This window comes from Budorcas taxicolor, chromosome X (genome assembly GCF_023091745.1).
Source record: "Budorcas taxicolor isolate Tak-1 chromosome X, Takin1.1, whole genome shotgun sequence".
NCBI classification, from domain to species: domain Eukaryota; kingdom Metazoa; phylum Chordata; class Mammalia; order Artiodactyla; family Bovidae; genus Budorcas; species Budorcas taxicolor.
Genome location: NC_068935.1, coordinates 105,824,335 through 105,842,336, shown reverse-complemented (window position 1 = coordinate 105,842,336; position 18,002 = coordinate 105,824,335). Strand labels below are relative to the sequence as shown.

The 18,002-nt window shown below is 39.8% G+C and overlaps 1 protein-coding gene across 1 annotated transcript; it reads left to right on the top strand.

Annotated features, from left to right (window-relative positions):
* The first annotated feature begins 1,179 nt into the window (after nt 1-1,179).
* LOC128070536 (histone H2A-Bbd type 1) lies at nt 1,180-1,536 on the top strand. The gene has a single exon (XM_052663831.1). The coding sequence runs from the start codon at nt 1,180-1,182 to the stop codon at nt 1,534-1,536; it is 357 nt and encodes a 118-aa protein (XP_052519791.1).
* The last annotated feature ends 16,466 nt before the right edge of the window (nt 1,537-18,002 follow it).

The window sequence follows — 18,002 nt, the reverse complement described above, 5'->3', positions numbered from 1 at the left end:
GGTGAGGGCATTTTTGAGTTACAGACATGGACATACAAGCATGGAAAAACAGAGATTATAGCTTCAATGTTATAATTTTAGCCATGGCTCAAGTAAATATCAAAAAGTGTTCTTCTCTAGAGGGTATGATTTGAAGAAGCTAATAGACAAACAAAGACTGGAAAACCAGTTTCTCTGTTGTCTCTCACTCAGTGGAGCCTAGATCTCTGTGAACCTATTTCAAGAGGTCACCAGATGGTCAGATCCTGAAACCAAATTCTCCACCATTTCTGCCAACAATGGGAATAACTTATCAGCTATAAATGAACAAAAACAAAACCACAAAATTACTTCAGAGGAAAATTTTAAAATTAAAATTAGAAAATCATAGAAATCCTCTTGGTTTCCATCAGGCTTTGGAATCACCTAGAAGAAACAAGACACTCCTGGGCTTTAATTGAGAATGTGGCACTTTTCTGTCTTGGGAGTTTACCTGGCTCTGACAGGGGAGTCCATGGGCATATCCATGTGACCTCCAAAACAGTTAAAAGATATTTTTAAACTGAGAAAATCATGACACTCTTAAAGATATGAAATGTACATGTATTCAAAGAATCTGTTTAACTCCTGAGGGGATTGGCAGATGGTATAACAAAAGGTAAACTGAAGAACAAACATATAAGTTTTGAAGCAGAGTATTTTAAATGTGTAATTGGAGGCACGATTGGTTTTATTACAATATGAGAAGGGAGACAAATGGATCTCCCCTGGACAAGGCATTCAGTATGTCTCTCAGTGACCACCAATTTACAGAGGGATGTGAACCAGTTCAAAGATAATCCAAGCCTAGGCTCAGATAAGCTGAAGTGGTGTCCCAGAGACAGGGCTGTGTTTCCATTAAAACATTCTTTTTCTCTCCATGCCCCCCGTTTGTTTGTTTATTTATTTTTACTAGACTGTTACAGTGAAATAGAAAGAGTTCCCTGTAAAAAGAGGGAACCATTTCTAGGCCAGTCCTGATCCAGGGCCCAGTGGCCACTGATGACATCACAAAGCCTGAGCTGTCACAAAGGCAGCTCCCTGAGCAATAAGAGACCTGAGCAAGGGGACACAGCCACCAGAAAGACACTGGCATCTCAGGAGGCCCCAGCCAGCGGGATCATCAGTCTGGGCTTATAGAGGCAGCATCCAGCCGACACCATGTCTCGGAGAAGACACCTCCAGAACTGCCATAGCAGTAAGAGACACTCCCTCTCCCGTTCCACCAGGGCCGAGCTGCAGTTCCCTGTGAGCCGCGTGGACCGCCTCCTGCGAGAGGGTCAGGGCGCCCACCGCCTGAGCTCAGCAACACCTGTGTTCCTGACCGCAGTCCTTGAGTACCTGACGGCCAACATCCTGGACCTGGCGGGGCAAGAGGCTGGCGCCAACCACAGGGTACGCATCAGCCCGGAGCACGTGCAGAGGGCACTGATCAACAATGAGAATCTCCGCTGCCTCTTCCAGCCCAGTGCCTTCTCTAAGCCCACAGCTTCACCACCTGCTCCCGAGAGGAAGTAGGGATGCCCAGGCCCCCGAGCCCAGCCACACCTCATCAGCAGCTTCATCTCGCCCCAAACTGCCCACAGACGAGGGAGGCCTGGTCTTCTGCCCTTAGCACTGCTATTAAAGCGTTCATGGCTGTGCTTGTAACTGCTTGCTTTCTGTCATTTGTCCTTGAGGCGTCTGGGCGACATGGGGTGGCAGGGGGGTCCTCTCATGAGGGATGGAGGGGTGGAGTGGGTGGTCAGGGAGGGATGCTGGAATCCTGAAATCGGGGAGTGGTTTCTGTATTGTGTGTGGTCCTAGAGGGAGTCGCTGGCTAAGGTTGCGGGGCAGGACTTCCTCACTGGCTCTGAAGGAGTCCAGACCAGGGAGGTTGGGAGGTTGGCGTGGAGAGGGCCTGTTGAATTCCCAGAAGGATGGTGGTAATGGGAGAGGGGCTGAAAACCATGAGGGAAGAGCCTAAGGCTTTATTCCTGATGCTGCTGCTAAGTCGCTTCAGTCATGTCTGACTCTGTGTGACCCCATAGATGGCAGCCCACCAGGCTCCCCCATCCCTGGGATTCTCCAGGCAAGAACACTGGAGTGGGTTGCCATTTCCTTCTCCATATTCCTGATGGGGAACATCTAAAAGTGGGAGGTGAAGCCAAGCGGGGTGATTGAAGAGGATGGCAGAGCAGTCAGTGTGAACTTAATGGGGCAGGACTTTTACATGAAGATTGAGGAGTGATGGGGAAACCATAAAGAAATACACATAAAAGGAATTATGGCCATGTTGAGTTCATGTATTATTTATTTTACCGTCTCATTCCAAAAAAGAGACTTGAGACAGGGCTTATTAGGCAGTGCTGTGACACTCTCTGTGGACCTTCATCAGATGGCAAAGGGCCCCCTCTGCTGCCTCCTGGCCTGTCATACGGGACTGGTCAGAGGCTGCCCAGCCGGCTTTAACAGAGGGGTCAGTGGACCTGGGTTTGCCATCCCAGTTCACCACTTTCTGGCTGTGTGATCTTGAACATCCGTCTGTTTCCTGTGAGCAGCAGCTTCCTCATCTGTAAAACAGGGATAATCAGAGTTCCTCCATCTTGGGGTTTTCCCAGAGATGAAGTCACCATGTGCCTATAAATTGTGACTCAACACAGAGCCTGGCACAGGCCACACCCTTAACAGATGGCTGCCTGTGTCTCCCTCCCCGGCTGCTTAGACAGGTCCCCCAAGGGGCGGCCAGGCCTGGTTCAGTTATTCTGTTGAGATACAGAATCTCTGCTTTTGGGGGCAAAGTACAAAGTAGGTAGCCCAGAGAAACATATTTCAAACTTCTGACCTCCAGAATTAAAACCAAATAAATGTTTTATTTTTTTATTTAAGCCGAGTCTGTGGTAATTTGTAAGTGCAGTTTTAGGAAACTAATAGAGCTGAGGAATGAACTTTTGCAATCTTTTAATAAAAGCAGACAGATTTGAGGAAACTAGAGCAAACTCTCTAACAAAACTTAGTCTTTTTTACTGAGAGCAAATGCAGTTCTCAGATTTGAGTTCAATATTAAATTTGATACTAAATTACCAGAAGCTGTTTTTTAAAATTATATGAATAAATTCATGAAAACTAAGTCAGGCTTGGAAAAATGTAATACAAATTTGTGCTATTTTTCAAAGTTGATTTCCGTACACCTTCTCTACTTTTCTGTATTAAGTACATACATGCTTAATTTTGTATTTCAGTACCATCTTTCCTATTCTGGAACAAAATGTCATTTTACTTTAGAACAGAAATATTCTCTTTTTTTCCCTGAGTTTTGAGGCTCATAGTAGGGTCTCAGTGATGTATATTAATTAAAAATTTTAATTAAAGTCACTTTTATTTTGCAGAGAGGTCTGGGGGTCCATAACTGTGTACGTCATGTGATTTTTTACTGGACTAGGTCACATACATACCTAACCCACCTCTTTTAGCTACACACATTCCTTATATGTACAGCTTCTCAGTGTGACGAAAGTGAGCATATTGATCAACAGAACTGAAGATGTAGCCTCCTTGCAGCATGTACAAATAAGCACAAATGTATAAATTAAAACTATAGCTAAATAGTGTTTCACTGTATTATCTTTTAAATAATAAAACCATCCATTATGGAACTCAAGTTAGTGTCATCCAAGGTTTTTAGTTACCTAAGGATTTTGAAATGCTCTCAAGCTGACATACCTAGAACTTTATTATTGCAGAAATTTAGGTTTGTCTGCAAAATAACTGGATTTGATTAAACAGATTTTTCAAGTCTTAAAGTTTTGTTGGAAGGAATTCTAGGTCATTTGATCAGTAAAAGTGTATAAGTTTTGGAAAAAAAATACCCTAGTAGCTTAAAAAAGTTTGCTTGTATTACACCTAACATGGATAAATGAAGGATGATATAGTTTTCACAAAACCTGAACTGTTAAGCTAGACTTGTTTGGTAAAAATTTAACCACATTTTATGAATTTGAGTTCTTAAAATGGTTGTTAGTTTCTTAGAGAATATGTATTATTTCAGTCTAGCTCATTTTAAGTGTCACAGTTCCGTTTCTTTATTTTCAGGGAATTTAAAGAATACTTCCTTTATATAATTAATGATTTATTAGATATGACAATCAGAACAGAGCTCCTTTAAATTCAGAGTTTTCATGATCTAATATATTAATATCTCCCAGATGAAATAAAGGACTTTGCAGGTGTGATTTTGCAGGTGGCTCAGTGGGAAAGAACCCACCTGCCAATGCAGGAGAGGCAGGAGATGGAGGTTCCATCCCTGGGTCAGGAAGATCCCCTGGAGGAGGGCATGACAACCCACTCCTGTATTCTTGCCTGGAAAATCCTATGGACAGAGGAGCCTGGCAGGCTACAGTCTATGGGGTTGCAAACAGTCAAACACAACTGAGCAACTAAACACACACAGATGAAAGAAAACATTATGCATATAATCAGAGGTGAAGACATTTCTGAATTAGAGCCACATAGACGTATAAGCAGAGAGAAATAGAGCTTATAGCTTCAGTTCTACAACTATGCCATGAGTTAAGGATAGACACAGAAACCAAAGAACTCACCAGTCCAGATAGCAAAATGCTGTTTTCCTCCTAAAGGGTATGAAATTCTTAATTGATGTGAGCTCAAGAATAGGTAAACCACAAAAGAAAAAGACTGAAAAACCACATGTTTTTGTCTCATCCATCAGAGATGAGATCTCTATAAACCATCAATCCATGTAGAGAGATATCTAAATGACCTGACCCTAAAACGAAATTCCTATCCCTGCCAACAGTGGAGAATAACCTATGGGGCTATAACATATCTGAAGTAAAACAAAGACTTAGTTAGTAGATCACTAAATTAAAACTAGAGAAACAGAGTCAACAACATTGCTTTGGTGCTTTGGGTTTACCTAGACCACCAAGAAAAGACATGTCTGGGCTTAAATTCTGCACGAGGTACACATTGTCTATCTTTGAATTTGATCTGCTCTAGTAGGTATCAATGTATTTATTAGATGTTTTGATTTGACCTCTAAGATAACTGAAAGGTATTTTTTTTGGGGGGGGGGGTTTAGCTTAATTCATTTAAAAAATTTTATTTTTATGCAATTTTTAAAGTTTGTATTCTGTGTGCAGTTATTACAAAATATTGGCTGTATTCCCCTTGTTGTATAATGCATCTTTGTAGGCTATCTTATACCCACTAGTTTGTACCTCTCACTTCTCTACCCCAAAATTGCCCATCTCCTCACTAGTAACAAGTAATTTGTTCTCTATATCCATGATTCTACTGCTTTTGTGTAATACTCATTGTTTTGTTGTAATTTTTAGATACCACATATAAGTGATGTCATACAGTATTTTGTCTTTCTCTGTCTGACTTATTTCAATTAGCAAAATGCCTTCCAAATCCATCTGTGTTGCTGCACATGGCAAAGTTTTATTCTTTTTTATGGTTGAGTAGTATTCCATTGTGTGTGTGTGTGTGTGTGTGTGTGTGTGTGTGTATGTATGTGTGTGTATCACATCTTCTTTATCCATTCATCTATAGATGGATACTTATATTGATTCTCTATCTTGACAATTATAAATAATGCTTCACTTGAACACTGAGGTGCATGCATCTTTTGTAATCAGTGTTTTTGTTTTTCTTGGCTATATACCCAGAGTGGAATTGCAGGTAGTTTTCTTTTCTTTTTTTTTTGGAAGCTCCACACTGTTTTCCACAGTGGCTACACCCATTTAATTTCCCGCCAACAGTATATGAGGATTCCTTTTTCCCATCCTCATCAATATATGTTATTTGTGCTCTTTCTGATGATAGGCATACTGACAAAAGTGAGGCAATATCTCATTGTGGTTTTTCATTTCCTGTTTATAAAAATGTCTATTCATTTCTTTCACTCATTTCTAAATCAAGTTGTTTTTGGATGTTGAGTTGTATGAGTTATTTATATAGGTTGTGTATTAATCCCTTATTAGTCATATCATTTGCAAATATTTTCTCCAATTCAGTAGATTGTCTTTCATTTTGTCAGTGTCTTCCTTTGCTATGAAAAAGCTTTTTAAGTTCCATTCGGTCTCACTTGTTTATTGCCTTTACTTTAGGAGACAGATCCAAAAAAATATTCCTGTGATTTATGTTATAGTTTTTTCCCTATGTTTTCATCTAGGAGTTTTTTGGTATTCCATTTTACATTTAAGTCTTTAATTAATTTTGAGTTTATTTTTGTATATACTGTTAGAGAATGTTCTAATTGCATTCTTTTACAGTTTTCTCAGCACCACTTATTGAAGAGACTGTCTTTTCTCCATTGTATATTCTTGCCTCCTTTCTTATAGATTAATTGACCATAGTGGGTTTATTTCTGGGCACTCTATCCTGTTCCATTGATGTATGTGTCTGATTTTATGCCAGTACCATGCTGTTTTGATTACTGTAGCTTTGTAATACAGTGGGAAGTCAGGGAGCATGATTCCTATAGTCCTGTTCTTTCACAAGATTATTTTGGCTATTTAGGATCTTTTGTGTTTCCATACACATTTAAAACTCATTTTTCTAGTTTTCAGAAAAATGCCATTTGTAATTTGATAGGGATTGCATTAAATCTCTAGATTGCCTTGGGTAGTATGGTCATTTTAATAATATTAACTCCTCCAAGCCAAGAACATGATATATTTTTCCAACTGTTTGTGTCATCTTCAATATATTGCATTAGTATCTTTTAGTTTACAGAGTATAGGCCTTTGACCTCCTTAGGTAGGTTTGTTTATTCATAGGTATTTCATTCTTTTTAATGCAATGGTGAATGGAATTATTTCCTTAATTTCTTTTTCTGATATTTTGTTAGTGTGTAGATATGCAATCAATTTCTTTATACTAAATTTATCATAAAGATAATTTTTCAGTTCAGTTCAGTCACTTAGTCGTGTCTGCCTCTTTGCGACCCCATGAACTGCAGCAGGCCAGGCCTCCCTGTCCATCACCAACTCCTGGAGTTCACCCAAACTCATGTCCATCGAGTCGGTGATGCCATCCAGCCATCTCATCCTCAGTCGTTCCCTTCTCCTCCTGCCCCCAATCCCTCCCAGCATCAGAGTCTTTTCCAGTGAGTCAGCTCTTCACATGAGCTGGACAAAGTATTGGATTTTCAGCTTTAGCATCAGTCCTTCCAATGAACACCCAGAACTAATCTCCTTTAGGATGGACTGGTTGGATCTCCTTGCAGTCCAAGGGACTCTCAAGAATCTTCTCCAGCACCACAGTTCAAAAGCATCATTTCTTCAGTGCTCAGCTTTCTTCATAGTCCAACTCTCACATCCATACATGACCACTGGAAAAACCATAGCCTTGACTAGACGGACCTTAGTCGGCAAAGTAATGTCTCTGCTTTTGAATATGCTATCTAGGTTGGTCATAACTTTCCTTCCAAGGAGTAAGCGTCTTTTAATTTCATGGCTTCAGTCACCATCTTCAGTGATTTTGGAGCCCAAAAAATAAAATCTAAAAAAATAAAACCTGCCACTGTTTCCACTGTTTCCCCATCTATTCACCATGAAGTGATGGAACCAGATGCCATAATCTTAGTTCTCTGAATGTTGAGCTTTAAGCCAACTTTTTCACTCTCCTCTTTCACTTTCATCAAGAGGCTTTTTAGTTCCTTTTCACTGTCTGCCAAAAGGTGGTGTCATCTGCATATCTGAGGTTATTGGTATTTCTCCCGGCAATCTTGATTCCAGCTTGTGCTTCTTCCAGCCCAGCGTTTCTCATGATGTACTCTGCATATAAGTTAAATTAAGCAGGGTGACAATATACAGCCTTGACATACTCCTTTTCCTATTTGGAACCAGTCTGTTGTTCCATGTCCAGTTCTAACTGTTGCTTCCTGACCTGCATATAGATTTCTCAAGAGGCAGGTCAGGTGGTCTGGTATCCCCATCTCTTTCAGAATTTTCCACAGTTTATTGTGATCCACACAGTCAAAGGCTCTGGCATAGTCAATAAAGCAGAAATAGATGTTTTTCTGGAACTCTTGCTTTTTCCATGATCCAGCAGATGTTGGCAATTTGATCTCTGGTTCTTCTGCCTTTTCTAAAATCAGCTTGAACATCTGGAAGTTCATGGTATATGTATTGCTAAAGCCTGGCTTGGAGAATTTTGAGCATTACTTTACTAGTGTGTGAGATGAGTGCAATTGTGTGGTAGTTTGAGCATTCTTTGGCATTGCCTTTCTTTGGGATTGGAATGAAAACTGACCTTTTCCAGTCCTGTGACCACTGCTGAGATTTCCAAATTTGCTGGCATATTGAGTGCAGCACTTTCACAGCATCATCTTTCAGGATTTGAAAGAGCTCAACTGGAATTCCATCACCTCCACTAGCTTTGTTTGTAGTGATGCTTTCTAAGGCCCACTTGACTTCACATTCCAGGATGTCTGGCTATAGGTGAGTGATCATACCATCGTGATTATCTGGGTCGTGAAGATCTTTTTTGTACTGTTCTTCCATGTATTCTTGCCCCCTCTTCTTAATATCTTCTGCTTCTGTTAGGTCCATACCATTTCTGTCCTTTATTGTGCCCATCTTTGAATGAAATGTTCCCTTGGTATCTCTAATTTTCTTGAAGAGATCTCTAGTCTTTCCCATTTTATTGTTTTCCTCTATTTCTTTGCATTGATTGTTGAGAAAGGCTTTCTTATCTCTCCTTGCTATTCTTTGGAACTCTGCACTCAGATGCTTATATCTTTTGTTTTCCCCTTTGCTGTTCACTTCTCTTCTTTTCACAGCTATTTGTAAGGCCTCCCCAGACAGCCATTTTGCTTTTTTGCATTTCTTTTCCATGGGGATGGTCTTGATCCCAGTCTCCTGTACAATGTCACAAACCTCCATCCATAGTTCATCAGGCACTCTATCTATCAGATCTAGTCCCTTAAATCTATTTCTCACTTCCACTGTATAATCATAAGGAATTTGATTTAGGTCATACCTGAATGGTCTAGTGGTTTCCCCTACTTTCTTCAATTTAAGTCTGAATTTGGCAATAAGGAGTTCATGATCTGAGCCACAGTCAGCTCCTGGTCTTGTTTTTGTTGACTGTATAGAGCTTCTCCATCTTTGGCTGCAAAGAATATAATCAATCTGATTTTGGTGTTGACCATCTGGTGATGTCCATGTGTAGAGTCTTCTCTTGTGTTGTTGGAAGAGGGTGTTTGCTATGACCAGTGCATTTTCTTGGCAAAACTCTGTTAGCCTTTGCCCTACTTCATTCTGTATTCCAAGGCTAAATTTGCCCATTACTCTAGGTGTTTCTTGACTTCCTACTTTTGCATTCCAGTCCCCTATAATGAAAAGGACATCTCTTTCGGGTGTTAGTTCTAAAAGGTCTTGTAGTTCTTCATAGAACCGTTCAACCTCAGCTTCTTCAGCGATACTGGTTGGGGAATAGACTTGGATTACCATGATATTGAATGGTTTGCCTTGGAAATGAACAGAGATCATTCTGTAGTTTTTGAGATTGCATCCAAGTACTGCATTTCGGACTTTTTTGTTGACCATGATGGCTACTCCATTTCTTCTAAGGGATTCCTGCCCACAGAAGTAGATATAATGGTCATCTGAGTTAAATTTACCCATTCCAGTCCATTTTAGTTCGCTGATTCCTAAAATGTTGACATTCATTCTTGCCATCTCCTGTTTGACTACTTCTAATTTGCTTTGATTCATGGACCTAACATTCCAGGTTCCTATGCAATATTGCTCTTTACAGCATCAGACGTTGCTTCTATCACCAGTCACATCCACAACTGGGTATTGTTTTTGCTTTGGCTCCATCCCTTCATTCTTTCTGGAGTTATTTCTCCACTGATCTCCAGTAGCATATTGGGCACCTACCGACCTGGGGAGTTCCCCTTTCAGTATCCTATCATTTTGCCTTTTCATACTGTCCATGGGGTTCTCAAGGCAAGAATACTGAAGTGGTTTGCCATTCCCTTCTCCAGTGGGCCACATTCTGTCAGATCTCTCTCCCTTGACCCACCCATATTGGGTGGCCCCACATGGCATGGCTTAGTTTCATTGAGTTAGACAAAGCTGTGGTCTGTGTGATTAGATTGACTAGTTTTCTGTGATTATGATTTGCGTGTCTGCCCTCTGATACCTCTTGCAACACCTACCATCTTATTTGGGTTTCTCTTACCTTGGGCGTGGAGTTATCTCTTCACGGCTGCTCCAGCAAAGCACAGCCACTGCTCCTTACCTTGGATGAAGGGTATCTCCTCATAGTTGCCCCTCCTCACCTTCAATGTGGAGTAGCTCCTCTTGGCTCTCCTGTGCCTGAGATTTTTAGAACAAAATAAATCACGTAAATACAGATGTGAAAGGAACACATGTTGAAAGATTTTTGAGTCATGAGAGAACCAGGAGATGTTAAAACCATTAAAAAAAGTGAATACAAAGAAGAGATATAAGAATATTGTTCTGTAGTATTGAAATGTGCTAGAGGTCAGAACCTAGGGTCAGCCCATAGGGTGAAAACTGTATCCCACAGGGTTGAATTACAGGCCACGGACTTCAAGCCATACAGGATTATTTTCAGGCCTTGAAACCTCAGGTAACTTCCTGGCTAGATTTTTATTTGGCTTGGGCTAGTGACTCTCCTTGTTCTCTTTTGTGAAATGAGAGTATCCGTAACTATGCCTGTCCCACTACAATATTTTGAGAGTAGATAACTTATTTTCTGGTTTCACAAGTCCATAGATGGAGAGGAATTTTGCCTGAGAATCTCACTCATACCTGATCAAGATGATGAGATTTTCCACTTTGAGTTTGTTCTGAAATAGTTTGAGACTTTGGGGATTGAAGAGTTTGGTGAATGTATTTTGCACCTGGGGGGGACATGAACCTCTAGGGGCCAGAGTGTGGACTTAGGTAGGCTGGATAGTGGCTCCAAAATATATCTGGGTTCTAGTCCATAAACCTGTGAATATTACCTTATATGACAAAAGAGATTTTTTTTTTCCTGCAAATATGATTAAGTGGAAGATTTTGAGTGGGGGAGAATATCCTAGATTTTATGCATGGACCCTTAGTGTAATCGCAAGTGTTCTTATAAGAGAAAGGTTGACGGAGAGTTTTGACATAGAAGAAAGCATGGTGACTACTGAAGCAAGATGCTATGCTGTTAGCTTTGAAGATGGTAGAATGGACCATAGATGAGGAATGTACCTCTAGGAGCTGGAAAAGGCAAAGAAACAAATTCTCTAGAACCTCTGGAGGGAGTGTGGCCCTGCCAGTGCCCAAGTTTAGCCCAGTAACAATAATTTCAAACCTCTTGACCTCTAGACTGTAAGACAATGATTGTGTGTGTGTGTTTTAAGCCACCAAGATTATGATACATTGTTTCAGAAGCCATAGGTAACTAAAACTTCTCTCAAACTGCTTTTACTCGAATCCATGTCTCAGCATCTGCTTCTAAGGGAACCCAAACTAAGATACTCGGTGAGGATAAAGGATCTACCACCCAATTGATTGTTCCCTGTCACCTTCCTGACATATGATGCATATGATTATGTTTTGAGATTGGGTAAAGCCGTGCAAATTAAAAGACACTTACTCCTTGGAAGGAAAGTTATGACCGACCTAGATAGCATATTAAAAAGCAGAGATATTACTTTGCCAACAAAGGTCCATCTAGTCAAGGCTATGGTTTTTCCAGTGGTCATGTATGGATGTGAGAGTTGGACTATGAGGAAAGCTAAACGCTGAAGAATGGATGCTTTTGAACTGTGGTGCTGGAGAAGACTCTTGTGGGTCCCTTGGACTGCAAGGAGATCCAACCAGTCCATCCTAAAGGAGACCAGTCCTGGATGTTCATTGGAAGGACTGAAGCTGAAGCTGAAACTCCAATACTTTGGCTACCTCATGTGAAGAGCTGACTCTTTTGAAAAGACCCTGATGCTGGGAGGGATTGGGGGCAGGAGGAGAAGGGGACGACAGAGGATGAGATGGCTGGATGGCATCACCGACTCGATGGGCATGAGTTTGGGTGAACTCCAGGAGTTGGTGATGGACAGGGAGGCCTGGCCTGCTGCAGTTCATGGGGTCGCAAAGAGTCAGACACGACTAAGTGACTGAACTGAACTGAAAGCCGTGCAAGACTGTGTAAGATGAAACAGAAGAAATAGGTCTCTTATTACCATTTAAATTTTGTCAGAGATGAAGCTCCCTGGGAGACTTTTACTCTGGAATAACTGGCACTAGAGTAGCCCTTCTGCCAAAAACAGTAACAGAACTGGGCAGAATATGTGAGCTGACTGTTTCTGAGCATTGTACAACATGCAGCACAAGGTTGTGATTCCAGAGACAAAGGAAGCACACAGGTAGCTAAATCATCACTCCAGTTGTCTGCCTGGGGAAAACATTCCAATGGCACAGTAAACTGGATTCTAGGCAACACACAATGGTACTGCTGGGCTGTTGAGGTAGAAATCAAGTTTCAGTAAAGCTAAACAAGCTGGAATTTGCAAGACAAGGCATCAGAGAAGAGGGAGCTATGTAAAGGAAGATCTTCAAAAGTTCATTTGGAGGTTTCCCAAAAGTCTTTGGCTGAGGACTGAGCTGTATAGCCATAGGGAAAGACTACCTGAGACTGACCAGAGGGTACAGGGTTGAGAGAGGAACAGAGATATTACCAGCTGACCCATGCTGAGGAATGTTGGAGATATAGGAAACAAGTAATGAGTCCTTGATAATACCTCCCTTATATGTTGGGTATCCAGCTGAAACATCAGAAGCTTTAGGAGTAAAGATTATGCCCCATTGTAAGGCCTACAGTAGATTCACTCTTTAACAGTCCTAAAACCCAACAAGAGATAGAATTTGGAGTTTGATTCCTCAAAATTCACTGGGCTTAGGAAACAACTTAGGCTTTTTTCATACTTTAATAAAACATAAGATCCAAGGTATCAAACTACCTGTTAAAATAAACCATCGACCCTTACAGAACCCAGCGTTCTTAAACAGATCCTAAACAGAACAAACATCAACTCTCTTCAGAACCCAGCGTTCCTCAATATTTTTAATATACAGTAAAAATATTCAGCATGGAGAAAACAGGAAAATAGGACCTGTCAATAGTCAAGAAAAAGTCAATAGAGAAAAGCCCCAAGGTGGCCAGTTGTTGGATTTTATAGATAAAGACTTTAAAGCAATTAATCTATAGTCAAAGAACTAAAGACAAATGTTCAGTGAATGAAGGAAATATGGTCATAATGAATGAACATATTAGGAATTTTAACAGACAATGGAAAAGTGTAAATAGCCAAATGAAAATTTAGAACTTACAATCAGCAAAATAAAACACATAAAAGATGGGCTCAACATCACTTTGAAGAAAGAATCAGTGAATTTGAAGACAAACTAGTAGGAATTATCTAATATGAATTGATGCTTTTGAACTATGGTGTTGGAGAAGGCTCTTGAGAGTCCCATGGACTGCAAGGAGATCCAACTGGTCCATCCTAAAGGAAATCAGTCCTGAATATTCATTGGAAGGACTGATGCTGAAGCTCCACTACTTTGGCCACCTGATGCGAAGATCTGACTCATTAGAAAAGACCCTGATGCTGGGAAAGATTGAAGGCAGGAGGAGAAGGGGACGACAGAGGATGAGGTGGCTGGATGGCATCACGAACTCAATGGACTTGAGTTTGAGCAAGCTCCAGGAGTTGGTGATGGACAGGGATGCCTGTTGTGCTGCAGTCCATGGGGTTGCAAAGAGTCGGACACAACTGAGAAAGTGAACTGAACTGATCTAATCTGAAAAACAGAATTAAGCATTTGTCCTTGAGACTTTTAAAAGGTATTATATTGGCTTCTCCTGTATTATTTTTTGGACTTAAATTAGTAACTTTACTGCCACTTTAAGCTGGACTCGTGTGTGTGTTTTGTTTTGTTTTTTTTAAAATTCCCCAGAACCTTGAAGGACCATTGCAGAAAAGCAGAAAGAGAGTCCTGCTGTGATAATATAAATGAATACTCATCTTGGGGAAATAATCTTCTAAAATTTTCACTTACTCCAACATAGTACAAGTACTAAGAAAACTTCACTCATTATCTACTGTTCAGCTGAGCAATTTACCTTCTAAAAGTCATACGTACACAGTGCAGGTTCATGGTTAGAAACATGAACTGTGTTGCTGGAATGCCTGGATTTAACTTCTGGATGTACCACTTGCTAATTGGGTAACTGTGGGCAAAGTTCTTAGTTTCCTCATCTGTATTATGGGGAGAATAGTTCATACCTCATAACTTTTGGAAACTATAGGAAATGATATATATGAAGCACTTGGAATAGTACCTGGAAGATATGTACTGGTTGTTATCATTAGATACATTTTCCCCCAGGTCCTTTAATAATATGAGTTTGGGAGAATAGAATATTCAATGAACAAATCATCTTGAAAACATTGATTTAAAAAGTAACTCATGTCAGTGTGCTTTAAAGGATAAAACAGCTCTTACCTTTCCCCTGCTGATCAACAAAGGCATTCGTTTAAGTAGAGATATGCCTGCTTCTTTGGAATAGCTGTCCACCACAGATAAATATTACTTTGTGCTACTGGGTGTGTTCAGTGTGTAAATAGATTGTGGGAACACAAGAGGCTAGTTTTTCAAGTTTCTGCTCCTTGCACTCCATGAGGGTCAGGTAGTCCAGCATTCTACAGTTTGTGTGTTTGAAAGAAAAGTAAGCCTACAAAAGTGTTCTAGCCATCAGATTGAGGTAAGAATACTGTGTCTGGTGGACTTTAGTGTGACATCTTCTTTCTTGATTTTTGTATTTTGTGTTTGTGAGGTGGGGTTTGGTTTCAGGAAATGAAAGACTAATCTCACCATTTGGTTAAAAGGAAAAAGACAGGAATATATAAAGAAGGAGCATTTTGGCCAATGGGCTGCTCTGTAAGTTTGATGGAATGAGGAGGGAGATATAGGTATCTTCTTGTCATTAGCATTTAATTTAATCTACAAATTGAAGCATTGCTCTAGATCCCACTGAACATAGGAGCAATTATGTATCTGTGACATAATCAGTTTCAAAGCAGAAGTACTGTGTCACTTTGCCAAAAATCTATTACACCTCTAGGTATAAAGTAGCAGTCCTTTTGCTCTGAATTTCTTTTCTTTGTTAGATAAGTCAGATTTTATTTAGCACCATTGAATTGTTCTTTGCTTTCACTCCTGTTCTTGATATGGTGACATATCTGGTATGGATATATATTTAGTAGGATTGCTGAAGTTTGAAAGCCTTGGAGTAAGTTCAATATGAATATGATGTTTTTAACACAACAGGAAGATGAGATACTGACTGTGAATATGAATATAATACACTAGAGAGATGCATCAGGTTTTAAAATATTTCTCTTTAATATGGATTGTTTTAATTAGCTAGACCATTGTCCTCATTTAAGTCAAAACTGCATTTTGCAACATGTCAGACTGTGTACTTGGAGAACAAAGGAGGTATCTATTTAAAGCATTCAAAATCATGACTAGAAAATATTATATATGATAATATATTTTAAATACTGCTTAAATCTTGGCCTCCTTAAAATGTCTTTCAAACATAGGCACTGAATGTTTAATTTTTTCACTTCATAATACACTGTTTGTATGTTGTTTAGATAACAGCTTAAACACAAAACTGTTATAATTTAAAGCCTGTGGCTTAAGTGCATAAAGACATTCGATTGGACATCAATAAAATTCTTAAACAGATCCCTCTATCCCTGTGTGCATAAAAACATGTACACAAATATGTATTTACATATGGGCAACTAATATCTGGGAAACAGATAAGGAAAAAGGTGAGATGTCTTTTTGTTGTCAAATCATGTTTATTCCATGTACTTAGGATTTCTGAAATGCTCTACCAGTCTCTGGTAATTAGCTGTGCTGTCATTCAACTTATTCAAGTTTGACAACGTGTTCTAATAATTTAGGGAATACAATAATAAAATAGTTCTTTTTACTTCTTTGTGTCCTGGAGACACATCTAGTATTTTTGTTGAAATGAGTTTCTTATAATCATTTTGTATGTTAAGAGAAGGAAGTGCAACTTTAATTTGTGAAACATGCAGTTTGTTTTACCTAAGCCTTATTACTCAATGACATATGTTACAGCTATCTTGCCAGCATATGTAAACATTTAGCTATAATCCTTTCTATTTAGAATTTGCTTGTAACTACGTTTCTGTATATCCCATATGTTGTTTGTGTATGCACTCACTCTCACCCATTTACTCCCACACACATCCACATATTTTGGATGATTTTGTGGAACAGTTTTTTTCTTTTTACTTATTTCTGTCTGCACTGGATCTTCGTTGCTGCACGCAGGTTTTCTCTAGTTGCAGAGAGCAGGGTCTACTCTCTAGTTGTGTTGCTCAGGCCTCTCATTGTGAGGCTTCTCCTGTTGCAGAGCTCTAGAGCGTGGGCTCAGTAGTTGTAGCGCATGGGCTTAGTTGCTCCGTGGCCTGTGGGATCTTCCCTGACCAGTTATCGAACCTGTGTCCACTGCATTGGTAGGCAGATTCTTCACCACTGGACCACAAAGGAAAATCCCATCAAGGGACTTGAAATTTGTCTTGAATGTGGGTCCATTCCAGGCTACGTCTTTCTGTGGGTAGTATCATTTTCCTGACTTCTGTTTCTTTACCCTGCTTTATTCCATCTTCCTTGATGCCTAGTCCGTGGAGTTCTGATTCTACTCAAGATAGCACTAGTAAAGCAGGTAGGTCCCCTTACTTCCATCACTTGCAGAGCTGGCAACTATAGTGACTGCCTTAAGTTCTTGAAGATCATCTGGATGTCAGGCAGAGCTGTTAGAAGGACAAAATCTGATAAATGTATAGTGTCCTAGGGTAGGAAGTCCACCTGATTTGTTATATTGTTTGAGCAAGAACACATCTCTAAGAAATAGTTAATTAAATCTGCCTCTATTGTTACACTACCCACTTTCTCTGTTTTAAAATCCCACTTTCTGTAAATTGCCCTATGACATGACATCTACCTTCATTGGTTTACTGATACTGTATTTCCAAGGGTCATTTGTGGTGCTTTTAGGAAATTATGTTCATTCATTTATCTATTGATTCCCCTATTCAGTAACTGTTTATTTAGTAACATGTAAACATGGGTACTACTATGTGCTGAAGTTACAGTAGGAAGCACTAAAAGTTTGCCTTTAAGTACCTCTATTCTAGTTAGGAACAATGCAAATTTACTCAAGTAATTTATTATAAATGTAATAAGTGCTGTGAGGTATACTTATTCGAATTCTCATTCCATTTGACTCCTTTGCTTTATGTGGCATTCATTGTCACTTCCTACTTCTTGAATTTTTTCCAGTCTTAATATCTGTTATTCTATACTATCTCTTCAGCTACTTTTCTACCACTTTCCCTCTTGTTTCTTCTTCTCTTCCCTAAGTGATGGTTTCCCCCTAGGTTTAGCATTTGGGCCATAATGAATTACTTGCTTTCTTGGCCTGTGCCTTCTATCAACTCATAGTTTTAAATATCACCTCTAAGTGAATGCCTCCAAGTTATCCATTTCTAGGTTTTTCTATCTGCTGTATATTTTCCCACTTGTACATCCAAGTCCAACTGTCACCCAATGTTCTTCAGGATTGTAGCCAAACTCACTTTTATGTAAAACCAATTCCTCTTTCATCCATGTTTCTGTTAACGGCATTGATGGTGTCCTGGCTTCTCATGTTTGACACCTTGAAATCAGTTTTGCATCTAATTTCTCACTGACTCTCAATACCTGAACCACTGCCAAGTTCTTTCATTTCTTTCATGATAATCTAGCTAATATCTATCCTTTCTCATCTCCTTATTCTGTTATTTTTCCTTTTATTCTGTGTTTTCTCATCCTCCCCTCCCCGAGAGTCATCTTGAATTCAGAGTCTTGGTTATACTC

Coding starts and splice junctions, on each gene's coding strand:
- LOC128070536 (XM_052663831.1), top strand. CDS start 1,180: ATGTCTCGGAGAAGACACCTCCAGAACTGCCATAGCAGTAAGAGACAC.